The sequence below is a fragment of the Melanerpes formicivorus genome, unplaced genomic scaffold (assembly GCF_026170545.1).
Source record: "Melanerpes formicivorus ecotype bairdi unplaced genomic scaffold, bMelFor1.0.p_v2 SCAF_6, whole genome shotgun sequence".
Taxonomy (NCBI): Eukaryota; Metazoa; Chordata; class Aves; order Piciformes; family Picidae; genus Melanerpes; species Melanerpes formicivorus.
Genome location: NW_027142358.1, coordinates 13079254 through 13094309, shown reverse-complemented (window position 1 = coordinate 13094309; position 15056 = coordinate 13079254). Strand labels below are relative to the sequence as shown.

The 15056-nt window shown below is 39.2% G+C and overlaps 1 protein-coding gene across 9 annotated transcripts in view; it reads left to right on the top strand.

Annotated features, from left to right (window-relative positions):
- Positions 1–15056, top strand: part of PPP3CB (protein phosphatase 3 catalytic subunit beta) — a 62732-nt gene continuing 47676 nt past the window's right edge. For 2 of the 9 annotated variants that reach the window (XR_010987503.1, XR_010987502.1), the window contains exons 1-2: positions 1–383; positions 13176–13376. Coding sequence is in view for 7 of the 9 variants with exons in the window: in XM_068139794.1 (XP_067995895.1) it covers positions 314–383; positions 13176–13376 (271 nt within the window). In the remaining 2 variants the exon portion in view is untranslated. Of the gene's footprint in view, positions 384–5165; positions 5182–13175; positions 13377–15056 lie in introns of those variants that run through there. The other 7 variants (XM_068139796.1, XM_068139797.1, XM_068139794.1 and 4 more) reach the window with 6 other exon arrangements.

The following is a 15056-nucleotide window of genomic DNA, read 5'->3' as shown; positions in this document are numbered from 1 at the left end:
TCCCTAACGGCCGCGCTGGCGGCGCGGCGCAGCCAGGAGTTTCGCCACGCTCCCGCAGTCCCCTCGTGGGGTGGTGGCGCGGTGCATGCCGGGCCCGAGGCGGACTGTCCCTTCGCTGCGCGAGGAGCTGGGAGTCGCGCCTGCCGCCATGTTCCGCTGGGCCGCCGCCGCCGCCCGGGGCCTTTAGCCGCCCCCGCCCCGTTTCGTCGCTGGCCGCCGTGCGCCCCTCTCCCCGCCAGCCCACCGGCGGAGGAGGCGGAGGAAGGCGCCGCCGCGCCCAGCAACCGCCGCCGGAGCTCGGCAGCGCCCAGCGATGTCCGCCAAGGAGGCGAGCAAGGTGCTGCTCCTGTCGTCCCACGCCACCAGCGAGCGCGCCGTCAAGGGTGAGCGTCCGTGTGACTGGCGGCCTGGCGCTGCCCGAGCCCAGCGGGGGTGCGGAGAACATGGCTGCCCAGGGCGGCGACCGCCCGAGTGGCCGGGGGCGCCCGGGCTCAGCGAAATGGCCCGCTCGCGCGTGGGGATGGGTGCCCTCGAGTGTGCTCGCCGTGCAACCCGCGCACGGCTGACATGGGAGCGGCGTGCCCGCAGGAGGGTGCCCGGCTCCGTGCAGAGGCGTGGGGTGCCCGCATGGGCGTGGAAATAGCCGGGGTCGGCTCGTTTTGCAGATGGGGAGGCCGAACTGGGCGCCGAGGCTGCTCCGGAAGGCAGCGGGGCTGGCCCTGCCTGCGACGAGCCCTGCGGCAGGCCATCTCCTGGAGCTGCCCCTGGGACTGAGGGTCCGCGTGCCGCGGGTAGTAGTGGTGCCTGAGGCCTGCGGCCCCGGCGCATCTCTCCCAGATGCGCTGCTCGGGCGTTGTTGGCATGAGGGTGCGTGTGCTCTGCTGGCTGGGGGCCACCGGCTTCCCCGCACGGGGTCTGGCCTTTTCACGTCTCCTCTGCGGGGGCTTTCCTGTCTGCGCAGAGGAGATCCTTGTAATTGCAGAAGCTGACAGCACCGATGAAGAGGGAGTGGGAAAGTGCTGCCGCCCTTTCTATTGGCTGCTGGTCTCAGGTTCCCAGTTCTGATGGAAAAAAAATCACCTTGATCTATTTCTTCATGGCCTTTCTTGATGGCACTGCCTCATGGGAAGCCCTTAAAAATCGAACGTTGTACTTCTCAGAAGAAAAAGCACAACGTTTTAAAGTAGATAAATCTATGCGAAACTGAAATGATCTGTGACCATAATGCTATAAAATATGAGCATCCTTGTTCTGGAGCCCCTCACGTGTGTCATTTTAATATTTGTGGGGAGAATAATTCTTCACAAGTGAAGTATCCTGAAATATATTCATTAGATTTGAATTGTGAGTTAAGAGGATAGCATAGGTGACACTTAAAAGAATTTCTAGTTTTTATTTACTCAAATTACAGATAGTTTTATTTTGATCTCAAAGGTTTTGATATTGAACTGTATCTGATCATGGTAGTGTGGATATTTGTGATAGCAGAGCTAGGCTATTGGAATTCATGGTTGTATGCAATGCAGTCTGCTTTTTAAGACTGATGTTCCTAGGAACACAGAGTATGACTTGAGTTTACATGGGTGGAGGTCTTTTGGCTTAACATTTTATGTAACAGAAGTTCTTGAGAAATGAAAAGGATATCTTTGCCTTCAGCAGGTCTTAATTAAAGCCTTGGGATCCCACAATGTGTTTTGGGAATCAGCATGTTTTCCAGTAAGTTGGAAAGCTTTGCTCACATCAAGTTGTTACTCATTTTGGATTGCTTAACCTGTTATTTTTTTTTAACAAGTTGCAAGAGTGAAAATAGAAAATGTTAAAACTTGTCTACTGGAAAATTATTAGCACTTTTTGGATACAGTGTTTAGACTTTCTGAATTTTTTGACCTTTATCACAATTTGTTGTAACAAATTGAGTTCTTCAAGTGACCTAATGGTGATTAGATACCTTAGGGTGCACTGGAAAACCTGCTGATGTCCAAGCACTAAGTAATTCAGCTTGTTAAACGTGACCTTGTGTATCTGGCGACTGAAAATTATAGTTAAGATTTGCTCCATTCTAACACGAGTACAGCGTGGGCTTACAGTATTTCTTTGAGCCTGGGTATGTAAGGTACAAAATGACTGTAAAAGGAATCAGGTTTTAATAGCTTAATCTGACATAATTGCAGCCACTTAAATGTTCATATAACAGCATTCTGGTTTTGGTTTGGTTTTGATTTTTTTTTTTCCTGTTGACCTGTTCTGTTCATGCATGTCATGCTGAAGTACTGATTTTTGGAGAAAGCTTTGACAGCTGAGCTGTCAAGATGTCTGTGTTCTTGATATGAAGGACAGGGTAATTTGTTTTGCCCCTCTACCATTAGGTGCAGTGCAGTTGGAAGTATTTTTTTTAGACAGTGACCCCAGAGGTGCAGGATTGCAGGTCCTATCAGTGCAAAGTGGGAGTATATGTGGAACATAAATACATTTGTGGAAACCACATTTGAACATGACAGCTATGTCACATCCATGTTCACAAACAGATTTGTTGCCTCTTGCATACCAAGAAATGTTTGCCATACTCATTAACTATTGCATGATCAACTGATCACAGTTAAAGCAATACCCTATAAGGTGGACCCTCTGCTTTTGTCTAGACAACGCTGCATACCAGGGAGTCACGAAGTGTGAATTTTTTATACTGAAAATATGTGCACCAGGTGTGCTGGCAAAACTATTAAGACAACAGTTCAGATGGTTGTGCAATGTCTTTGTACCTTTAAGTTCTGTAATGCTTATGAATAACTACAGAAATTGCCTCTTTTTTCATTGGTATCCACTTACTGATAATTATTAATGATTTTATTTACTTGAATAAGGTTTTGGGATTCTTTTTAAGGCAATAATTTTTTGTGCTTGTTTTCTTTAGTGTGATCCACAATAGGAATAAAAATTCTGAAAGCGTTCTGCCTTTTTTGTTTGCAAGGTCTCTTCCCAAGAAAACACATCCTTGCCTCTCTCTTTCCTTCTGAGACATTTAATTTATAATTCTGCTTGTCCTGAAAGAACAGCCACAGAAAACAATGTAGTGATATTTTCTGCTGTATCTGTGTATTGGTCCATATTTGAGCATTCACACTTGTCACGTACTAGGCCTTTTTGGGAGGAAATGTGAATTCAGGAGTTAATGCTTGCTGGTATTTGCATTGTTTAATCTCTTGCTTTTATTTTAGCTTTATTTTTCCCCCCTCTGTGTTACTATAAGAGGGGAACAAATAACTATTACATTTCAGAGGCCATTAGAAAGTAAATCCATTACCACTTATTTTTAATAATTGTTAAATTGTTGTATCATCAGTAGTGTTTTCTAATGAGGTAGGGTAGTAATTGGAATGCATCACAATTTGTATTTTGACTGGTATATTTAGCAGTTATTGGGAAGTCTAGGAAAAATCTGAAAGGTTATCAGGTTTAATGCTCATACTATGCATATATGTAACAAACACAATGATAGTTTCAAATACACAGGCTATGCAGCCTAGCTGTGTTGGTCTGGCCTACCTTGCCAAGTGTGAATTATATCATCCAAGATCATTACTTGCTTTTGAAGTGCATAAAAAGCTCAAATTTACTGTTTTCATGACTCAGACAATTTAACTGAGCATATTATACTTAAAGCATTTCCTATAAATTAATAGTTAGCTACAGGACTGAAATGTCTAAAATCAGTTCTTATATTTGATTACCAAAAGCATCTTATGGCTAAATTTTTGTTGTTTGTTTTAAAGGAGATGAAAAAATTTCTTCTTGATTCATTGTTTTCCAAGGCATCGTTTTCATTGTTGAAGAATGATACTTAGTGTTTTACTGTCTTGTGGAAGATAGCATTTTCCTCTATTCTGTCAACACTGGAAAAACTTCTTTTTTTTTTTTTTTTTAGTTTAAATGGCTGCTAACTGCTATATCAGGTTAATTTGGGTTTGGGTTTACCTTCATATTTGGATGATGGACTGACTAAAATCAATCCTTGTACTTGCCCTTTAAATGCGTGTGACTTTCGTGCTTTAAATTTGTCAATGTGTTGCATCTTTTCTACTGAAACAACTGTTTCACTAGGATGCACTAAATGGTTTTCCCTGATAGGGAGGAGGAAGTGTTTGCAAGCTCAGATTGATGGAGTGGTTCTGCACACAGCAGGGATGATCCTTCATTGGTTTTACTTTAAGGACAAAGTACCATGGCTTTTGTCTGACCCACCTGTTGGTAACTAGCTATACCACAAAGTTGTACTTGGAAATACTCTATCCTCCTCAGCATTGTCCTTTGTGCACTGTGGGTGTTACTAGGCTGTGGGAAAAAATCCACAGGACCTTGTCATGATGAGCTAATGGATACTTTTTTTCTAAATTTGGAACTGCTGTCTGTTCTTCTAGAAATGAGAGGCTTCAATATTCCTTTATTTTGGATAAAAGTCATGCTGGAGTCTGGCAGTCATTTTGGATGTTAAATGGTAGCTCATTGAAACAGTTCTTTAGAGAGTCCCAAAGAGAAGTAACTCATGCACTTGAGCAAGGTCCCAAATTAGGACACTACTTTGTAACAATGATTTCCATGTAAAAGCAAAATAAATAATTTCAGTATTTGAATGGTAAAAATAATCCACAGGTAAAAGAATAAATGCTTACAGGCCGGATGAAAGCTGTTTTAAAAGCAGTATAAAGCACTTAGAATACAATTATGGCACTGGTTGGAAATGAGTCTGAAATGATTCAGAAAAGCAGGGAAGTAAAGAGAATATGAAAAGTTCCTGCTTAAAAAAAAAATAACTAAACATCATCAATAAACCCTCACAGCTTTGTTTTGTGAGAGAGAAGGGGATGGAATTGTTGTTAGTGTTTGGCCATATAATTGTGTGGGGTTTTTAGTGTTGGTGTTTGTTAGGTTGGTTGGTTTGTTTTGCTTTGTTTTGGTTTTTTGGGAGGCTGGTTAGAATAATCTTAATAACAAAACCCACTCAAAAAATGGAAGCCTGCTTCAATTTTAGTAGGGCCAGCTGGCAATTGAGTCTCAGAGAAGTGAAGCTGGAGAACTATTTGTCAGATACTTACATGTGTGTTTATTGCAGAAGGAACTGAGAACTTTTTCAAGACAAGTCAATTCTTAATGCTGAGTGGGACCAAATAATTACCTCATTTAAATGTAAGTGATTTCAGAACCTATCAATAAAACAATAGTGTATTTTTTTTTTAACAATCCCATTTTTCTAGTGGCTCTAAAGGAATTCTCTACAAAATTGCAGCTTCATTTTCCGTAGCATAACTCATCTTCTGAATCTGAGAAATGGACCACAGCAACATTTCTTAAAAACACTCTAGATTAAACTGGGGAGCTGCAGGTCAGTAAATTTACTCTAAGCAGACTCATTTAATTTGTTAAGAAAGAGTGGATTAACTGTGTCTCTGGGGAAATACAGTATTAAAAAGGTGTTGGTACAGTTTTCATAGATGAAAATCAAGATAAATTTTTAGACTGTTTTGGAGGAACCACTGAGCTGGTTGATCCAATCAAAACTAGGCACATTGGAGCCTTTGAAGTAAGCAAGTAAAAGATTAAATACCCTCTCATGAATATAAATTAGTTAGGAAAGAAAGAAATTAGAAGGTAAGAAACCTCTGGTTGAAGGAAGTTGACATCTGTCATCTGTACTCTTGAAATATATTGCTAAGTTATTAGAAAAAAGAGTGAATGGCAAATAACAATTCTTACTCAGGATAGCAAACTTCCAGAGGTGTTTCAGAAAACTCTCATTAGACTGAGGACCTCGGCAAAGAACTCTACATGGGAAAAAGGGTGGTCAACTCAAGAAAGAGACATTGGGGATTTGTATGGATAATATCCTGAGAATGTTAGTGCAGTGGCAGCCAAACAGGCTGATAGGAGTTTAGGGATTATTAGAAAATCACTAAAGCAAAAAAGAGAGTGCACCCATCGTGCTTTTGTATGTATCTTGTGTTCGATGTACATCTTGAGCAGAAGCATGTGATTTTAGTCCTGATTTTTTTTCCTGGTTTTCTTCTTTATATAAAGCTATGTTCAGAGGCACACAGTGGCTTTCATGGAAGGTGGAACAATGAAGATGAGAAATCTGTGACTTGGAAAAGGGCAGCAGAATAGGAGGTAGCTTACATCATTAATGGTATTTCATGGAAAAGTTGAATAGGAAACAACTGTAATTCTTGTCTCCCTGTGAAATGGAGAAATGCAATACTAAACAAAACTTCCCAGAAATTCATGTAAAAGAAAGGTACTTTTTCATCTAAGTAAAAATTAAAATTGTAGAATTCATAATAAGAAGGTGCAACGGGGTCAAAACCTACAAAAACATCTATTCAGGATCTGGACAAAGTAGTGAAAAGTAATTCTTAGTGATTGTGAATGTGGTGGTCAGGACAAAACTAGAGGAAATCCGTAAAACACTGTTTGGAAACAGCATGTGGAGGGGAAGACCTATGAGTGCATCATTGCTAGAAGCACTAAATAATCTTTTGGTGTAACACACTATGGCCATTTTAATGGGAGGAGCACCTTTAAATACTTTTCAAAGAAATAACTACATTTTTTCCCAAGAGAACTTTCCATAATCATCAACCAAGTTAATAAAAAAATAGGTGGTATGAAAGGTGAATACGAAAGGACATGTTAGGTGTATTGACAGTCTCATGTGAGATTTAAAATGTTATGAATCTTTTAAGACAGCAAGGATGTCTTAAAAGTCTGAGCCTCTCTCCATTTTTGAAAAGTCATGGAGAACAGGAGAGGTGCCTGATGACTGTAAGAAAGCAAATGTCACTCCAGTCTTCAAAAAAGGCAAGAAGGAGGACCCAGGTAATTACAGACCAGTCAGCCTCACCTCCATCCCTGGAAAGATGATGGAGCAGCTCATACTGGAGGTCATCTCTAACCACATGGAAGACAAGAAGGTTATCAGGAGTAGCCAACATGGATTTACCAAGAGGATATTTTGCTTGACGAATCTGATAGCCTTCTATGAAACCATGACCAAATGGGTAGACAAAGCAAGAGCAGTGGATTTCATATACCTTTACTTTACTAAGGCTTTTTATACTGTCTTCCATAATAGCTTCATGGAAAAGCTTAAGAAATGTGGTGTAGATGATTGGTCCATGAGGTGGATTGAAAATTGGCTTGACAACAGAAATCAGAGGGTTGTCATCAGTGGCACAGAGTGAAGTTGGAGGCCTGTGGCCAGTGGTGTTCCCCAGGAATCAGTACTGGGGTCTGTGTCGATAGGTTGGACTCGATGGTCCTCAAAGTCCTTTCCAACCTAAGTTATACTGTGATACTGTGGGTCCAGTTTTATTCCCTATCTTTATCAATGACCTGGATGAGGGCAGAGAGTGTACCCTCAGCAGGTTTGTTGATGATACAGAACTGAGGGGGTGTCTGACACCCTGTCAGGCTGTGCAGCCATCCAACAAGATCTGGAAATGCTGGAGAGCTGGGTGTAGGCAAACCTCATGAAGTTCAATAAGGACAAGTGCAGGGTCCTGCATCTGGGGAGGAATAACAACAGGCACCAGTACAGGTTAGGGGCTGCCCTGCTGGAAAGCAGCTCCACAGAGAAAGACCTCCATGGAAGTGGATAGTAAGTTCTCCATGGGACAACGATGTGCCCTTGTGGTCAAGAGAGCAAATGGTATCCTGGGGTGCATCAAGAAAAGTGTGTCCAGCAGGTCTAGGGAGGTTCTTCTTCCCATCTGCTCTGCCCTGGTGAGACCACACATGGAATAATACATCCAGTTTTGGGCTCCCCAATTCAAGAGAGACAGGGACCTGCTGGAGAGAATCCAAAGGAGAGCCATAAGGATGATTAAGGGACTTCAGTACCTACCCTGTGAAGAGAGACTGAGAAGCCTGGGGCTGTTAGTCTTGAGAAAACTGAGAGGGGATCTCATCAACGTGTATATATGAGGGATGGGTGTCAAGTAGAGGGGGCCAGTCTCTTTTCAGTGGTGTGCAATAATAAGACAAGGAACAAAGGGTACAGACTTGAACATAGAAGATTTCACCTCAACATGAGGAGAAACTTCTTTACAGTCAGGCTGATGGAGCCCTGGAAGAGGCTGCCCAGAGAAGTTGTGGAGTCTCCTTCTCTGGACACATTCAAAATCTGTCTGGATGCATTCCTGTGTGTCCTGCCCTAGGTGATCGTGCTTTGGCCGGGGGGGGGGGGTTGACCCGATGATCTCTGGAGATCCCTTCTAACCTGTAATGTACTGTGATACTGTGATGTGCTAAGAAAGGATAAAATAAATAGTGCCTGCAGTGATTTTATAGGTTTTCAGAAGCATTTTCCCTTGCTTCCAGAATGCTTGTTAATACAGCAGGTGGTATGCATTCCAAAAAACTTGTGTAAAGGAATAGGGTTTGTGGCATTTAGGAAAAATACCATAATTTGCAAGAAACTGACTTCTCTGAATCTGCACACTCTTGTTTGGGATGAATAGAGTAACTCCTGTCTTTTGACAACTATTGATTCTAGCTTTTTGATTCAAGTAGCTGCTGTTGTATATTTGTGCTTAACTGATATTTTCAGAGTTGCTGGACTACTGACCAGCTGTGATGTCTTTATGCAATTTCTTTTCAAATCATTTCTGTCAGATGCTGATAGATAATTAGATATATTCTGTCCTCAGCAGTCATGGGTGCTACATCACTTTCTTCTCAGAGACAGGCTGAAAGATATGCTAGGTGTTAGGCTTGGTGATTCAGAGTGACAATACTTGGACAGCAATGCATTTCTAAAATCAAAACCTGCTTAAATGATAGAATAAACACAGACAATATGATGTCATGGTACTAAACCTGCTGACAGAATGAAGGATACTGGCCTATCTTTTGCAGAACACTGGGTTTTGTGGTATATGACACCACTTCGCAGAGACAAATATTATATATTGTTTCATGTATACCTGCCACCAAAGCAACAAATGCTTTACAAACGCAGTGTGCTTAGTAACCTTAGCAATGTGAACTGAGACTATCTGTGATTTCAAACCCACACTTAAAACAGAAAATGAAATCTGGTACACTGAGCTTTTACAGCTAAAGTTGAGTTCATGGAAAATGTTGTGTGTACCTGAATATAGAGGAAAATTAGCTAATTTTCTTTCACTGCTGAGGAACAATAATTATCTAAGTTTGAAGGTCTTAAGAGCAGAAAATACTTTGCCTGTGAAAGTAGAGTACCTTGTACAGTTGTTCCCCAATACTTTTTCCTACTATTAGTCTAGAGGCTTTGATCTCATCTAGTTTCATGAACCTGTTCCAATGGAGTGACTGATACTAGCCGGATTTAACCAAGATTTTCCAAATGTTCAGATACATCGGCATGGTTTAAATTTACAGTATCTGCATGTAAGATTTTATTAGCAGCTACTGTTGTGCTCAGTTACTAGGCAATGTGAGATCTGCCCTGGGTCTGAAAGTAGCGTGTTTCTATTAGTTGCTATATTGCACCTCTCAGCAGAGATTATTCTATTGGGTAAAGTGCCATGCTAATATAGTTTTTCTGCTTCTGAACTCCTTTGCAGTGTACTGTGCTAACTTTTGGATCTCTGTAGCATTCTTCTTTGTAAGGTATGCAAGTACCCAGGGACTTGTAGAAAGTCAGTGTAGAAGTAGGTCTAGAGGTTTTACTTTTGATCTCTGTTTTCTGCAGTAAAAAGGAAAGGCAATTGTATTTTCCCCTCTTTGTAAATTCATATGCAGATTGTAATAAAACTAACAAACCCATTTTGTTAACAATCCCAAACACTACTCACTGTTTTTTCCTAGCATTACTTTTTAAAATTTTGCATCAATATAGTTAAAATTCCATATCCATATGTATTTTAAAAGTGAAATTGATTAATTTTTGGATAGTAAGTAACTTTGTTTTCCAGAAAATACCATGTTGTAAATTGTGATATACTATTTTTGTTACTATTTTTAATCTTTTGCTAATAGTATATAGTCTGTTATTTTGTGCTGCTGGAGATTCGTCTCTAAATGCTTTTATGTTGTTTATCTTTGCTGGAAATGGAAGAAGGGAATCCTTTAATGACCAATACCATGTTATTTCCTTAGGGTGATTCCTCTTAATTACCATTCCATAACAGTCCCGAGAGTGCAGGTTATGCACAAAGCCTTTGAAACATGGGTTGTATTTCTGTCTTGGAACACATCATTCTGCAATTCCTTTTCCTTAGGCTAAAACATTCTATTATGACTTCATCAAAGGTTTAATTAAACCCATTAGTTTGCAGAAATTGTCTACATGCTTCAAAAGTTATCATCCTTCACCTACTAAAATATGTTATTTGTAGTATTTTTCTAAAGTACAATCTCAATACAGTGTTCACTCTTGTTGAGACAAAAAATAAAGTATTAAATGGAAAGAAAAAGTTTTATAGTGGTGTTGTTTTATTCAGTTGGGTGATGCAGATAAAATCGGTAGCCATGTTTTATTCTGCCAAAAATACCCTTCTTGGGCAATAGTAAAATACATGTATGAGAAGAATTTTGTTAAAATACAAAAGAGGAACTATTTTAAAGACTTCATTTTTCCATGAGGCAAATACAAATTTCAGATGCTTAACAACTTCTGATACTAACACTCATGATTCAGGAACATTATAGATAGGCTGTGTATATCCACAGTTTTTAATCTGAATCCTCATAAATACATTAATTCAAATACTTTGAGGCAGTGTTTTTCCAGACACTGAACAGAAATACCTAGTTTTCCAGCCTCCCAGAAAACATAACTTGATAGACAAACTCAAAGCTGTAGTTTCCGAAAATAGATAGAATTATTTCTTTGTTCAAATCCCATCTGGAATATATCTCATGGACATAAAACTTAAAAAGAAAATTTGATCTACCTTAGAACTCTTGAAATATTTCTGAACAGTCACAAGGAAGGGGTCAGCACCATCTCTCTCTAAATTCTGCAGCCATTGGTGGTCATAGTAAGTCGGTAATGAAGACAACTCAACAGACTATTTCTACCACACCCTGCATCTAACCAAAAAAAAAAAAAGTCCAAAAAGGGGAAAGAGTCATCTTTCGTTTAAGTAGATCATTATCTAGGAATAATGTGAAAACTAGTGAAACAGAATTCCTATAAAACTGTGTCTTGGAGATGATTGACTGATTCTGGCAAGGTACGGTCTCTAATACTTTTGCAACAAAACAGAAGAAATCTGTGTTGTCTGTTATCATAAAATGATGAGCTCTACTTGCAATTTATGAAGGGAGCTGTGGACCCACATTGTGTTAAAAGGTGGGGGAAGAAATGGCCTGAACCCAATTTATGTACTGATTAATATAAACTTTCAGATAATGCAAAAATAACATTAGGATAACGTGAAGGTTGGGAAGTCAGGTTAAAAAAAGGTTGATGTTTGCACAGTCACAGTTAAGTGGCAGTTAAATTTGTCTTGTTGGAACAATGGATTTTAGAAACAAATTATGTTTTAAAACATGGATTTTAGAGAGACATTATGTTTTAAAACTATTGCTGTATAAGTGTTTATTAATGCTTGGACTACATGGAATTTTCACGCTTCCAAATGAAACAAATCATTACTAGAGGAGACTGGAAGGAAAGACCTGCTGTTTCTTTCATGTTGATAAAATACTTCATGTCCAAAAATAAAGTTCCAGATTTATTTCACACTATGTAATGTAAAGGCACATTTTTCAGCTTCTTCCTACTTATGAAATTTTGTAAGAGGGAGAATAGACAAATCTCCAGTTTATTTTCTTGTCTCATTTAATGTCAGTGAATATATGCCTCTACTCTTAATCTTTTTATAGGCAGTGCAACAGGAAGAAAGACAAGCTCAATGAAGGAATTTCAGCCTACAATGGCAATGTTGTAGGCTCCCCAAATTCCATTTTTTCTGATTGTATGAATTTGTTGTGCTGCTTAGTCAGTGGTTTGACAGAATTTCAAACTGGCAGTCCATTCTACCCCTTTCTGCCATTCAGGCGTCATGAGCACAAGTGCTGCTCTCTCTTTACCTTCTCTATTAATGTTGTCATAGACCACTGTTAGAGTCCCCTTTTGTTTTCATGTTTTTAGGATGAAGAATACTAGTCTACTGAGTTATTCTTGTAGTAGAAATCATTCTGACATTTTGATTTCCATTAGTGTTTCTTGAATCCTTTTAAAATAATTTGTTCTTTTTTATAAAGTGGTGGAACCAGAGTTGCATGTTAGGCTTAACAATGGCATAATTGCATAACCTTTTGTTTTCAATTTGCTGTTAATAATTACCATTCCAGTTTTTGCATTTGTTTGACTTGTCAGCATCAGTGTTTTCCTAGAACTACGAAAGACCTTGATTCTGAATAGTAGTAGTGATTTACATATATGTATTATGATCTGTATGGTAATATAGTGTGTTTTTGTGATCTGTGTAAAGTTGGCATTTCTTTCCTTAATGAATTTGCATTTATTAGTATTTAATGTATCGTGTTTTGTTGAGCCACTCAGTAGCATGGATAACTTCTGTAGCTCCTACTGTTCATTGCCTGGAATACTTAGTGTCACCTGAAGGCTGTGTCACTCCATGAGTTACCTTCTTTTCAGTGTAGTGTATTAATTTATTCAATAGCACAGATTCTAGGAAGGCTTCTCTTCTTCCTTCCCAGGTGCTGGCTAGTACCTCATTTTACTCCTTTAAACAGTATTTTATCCTTTTCTTGCTATTTGTGAATTTGTTTTGGTGGGATTTTTTGGTGTAAAGTACCTTTTGCAACTCTGAGTGAGTATGAAATGGATCTCCTGCATCCCTAGTGCATGTTGAGTCCTTCAGAGGGTGGCAGTACATTGGAGAGAGATGATGTTCCTTTGCACAGGCAGTTCTAACTCTTCCAAATGTTGTACATGTTACTGTGCATTCCAACTCTGTATTATAGTTTCTATGAACTTGCAAATTCCTCATGTTAATTTATTTAGATACATACACAGATAGCGCTGTTCCATTCAGCTTTTAGTGATGTCATCAAATTGGTCAATTGAGAGACCAGTCTACCACTTTGGGAAGCATCTATTCCATCATAGATCCAATCCAGTTAAAATAACATTGCAGTGACTCCTGTTTCTCCTTCTTAAATTTTAGCTGTCCCTTTTCCACCAACACATCGCTTGACATCTGAAGAAGTGTTTGACACAGATGGAAGACCAAGGGTTGACATTTTGAAGAACCACTTGATAAAAGAAGGTCGAGTGGATGAAGAAATTGCACTTAGAATCATCAATGAGGGTGCTGCAATATTACGGAGGGAAAAAACTATGATAGAAGTTGAAGCTCCAATTACAGGTAATATTTCTAGCTAATTTCACTTATGAATAAATTTGATAAAGACAGATTTTTCCAGCAGTAGAATTTGCCTTAAAGATTACTAAAATAAAATTTCTCTATAGTCTTAATGAGTTGTCCCTCACAACTTAACAGTACTTAAATGGTCTGAAAAAAATTGGCTGCTCATTATTTTGCAAAATGAAGGTATTAAGCCTGTTGGAGAAAAGATAGTGGGACTGGGATTAAAATAGCAAAATTGAAAGTAGTCAAATGCTGGTGAATTACGGATTTCTAGTTCCTGTAATGTTGTGAGTGGGTATAAGACATCTTCCCATAATAGAAAAATGAACTCAGAATTACACTGAAAACTAAATATGTGAAAAGAAGCTAGTTGCTTGGTTTGAGGCAAATACTGTGAACTAGAACTCAGGGTCAGAAATGCACCTTTATAGTTCCTGTATAGGTGAGACTGGCTATTGCATGTGAAATGATGTTATGTTGAGGGTAATAGTACTGGAAAGTGTTGAAAAGATTGTTTTAGTATCTTTAACATACTAGGACTAGATCCATTTTAATATAGAATTGACTCGGGGTTTTGGAAATATTATCATGGTTTGACTAATTCTGTTTCTGTCTGACCTGGTAAAAGGTGGAATTGGTGTCTTTTAGTACTTTTATTCATCAACAGTCCAGATTCATAGAAGATCGTTTACACTACGTTATCTGTTACTTAGGATAATGCAAGTAGATTGGATTTTTGTGTTCAAATTAGATTCTCTTTCATTTGAATGTATATTCTTCTAGATGGATCTATATAAAATTAGTATCTGAAAAGCTGCTTTTAGGGCATCAGCTTGATTTAGTTTGTTAGTATTGGGTAAATGAGAACATTTAAACTGTACATCATTACTGACAGGTTTTTTTAAAAATGAATGGTTGAAATGGTGGAAAGCACTACATGTCTGAACCCAGAGTCCTTTGAAACTCCAGACAAAGCTTGAAACTACAGTATTGTCCATATATTTAGAATTTTTAGATTTCTGTTTTTTCAGGTAGTTATCTAGAGCTACTGGTATATTTGCAGCTGAAAAAGAAGGAAAGTTCTTGCAGTATTTGAGTAGGAATCTTAAGTGACATAAAAGAGGACACATTCTACTTGCTCTTAATATTTTGTAGGTCATGATAACAAATGCTCCAAAGGAATAACAACCTTTAAAGTGTGGAGTGCCATATCTGATATTTATTTCCAACATTAGAACAATATTTTTCTGGGGGAAAAAAAAAAGGGGGGGGGGGGGGGGGAGAATTACTGATGAACTCTGAGAAATGGGCAACGCTGTTCATCAGTCAATTGGTGACATTTTGCATCAACGACAGGCATTGTCTACCAAATCCTGTTGTTACCAGCAATATCTCATGCAAAAGTGAGAAGGCAGCTCCTGACTTCGATAGAGCTGGGAACTCCTGTGGGGAAAAGGAGTTAGAACAGTTGTCTCTTCCATATGTGTTTTAATTATTTTTTAAATTAAATTGTGAGAGGACCTGGGTTTTCCATGTGCTCTTCAGTGCCTTCCCATCTACTAGCTTTGGCACTTCTGCCTTAGGTTGCTGATTACTGGTCTTGTCCTGTCTTATAGTCTAAAAACACAAGAAAAAATCCACTGTTGAAATAGTGAACATGGTTCTTCAAAGGAGAAA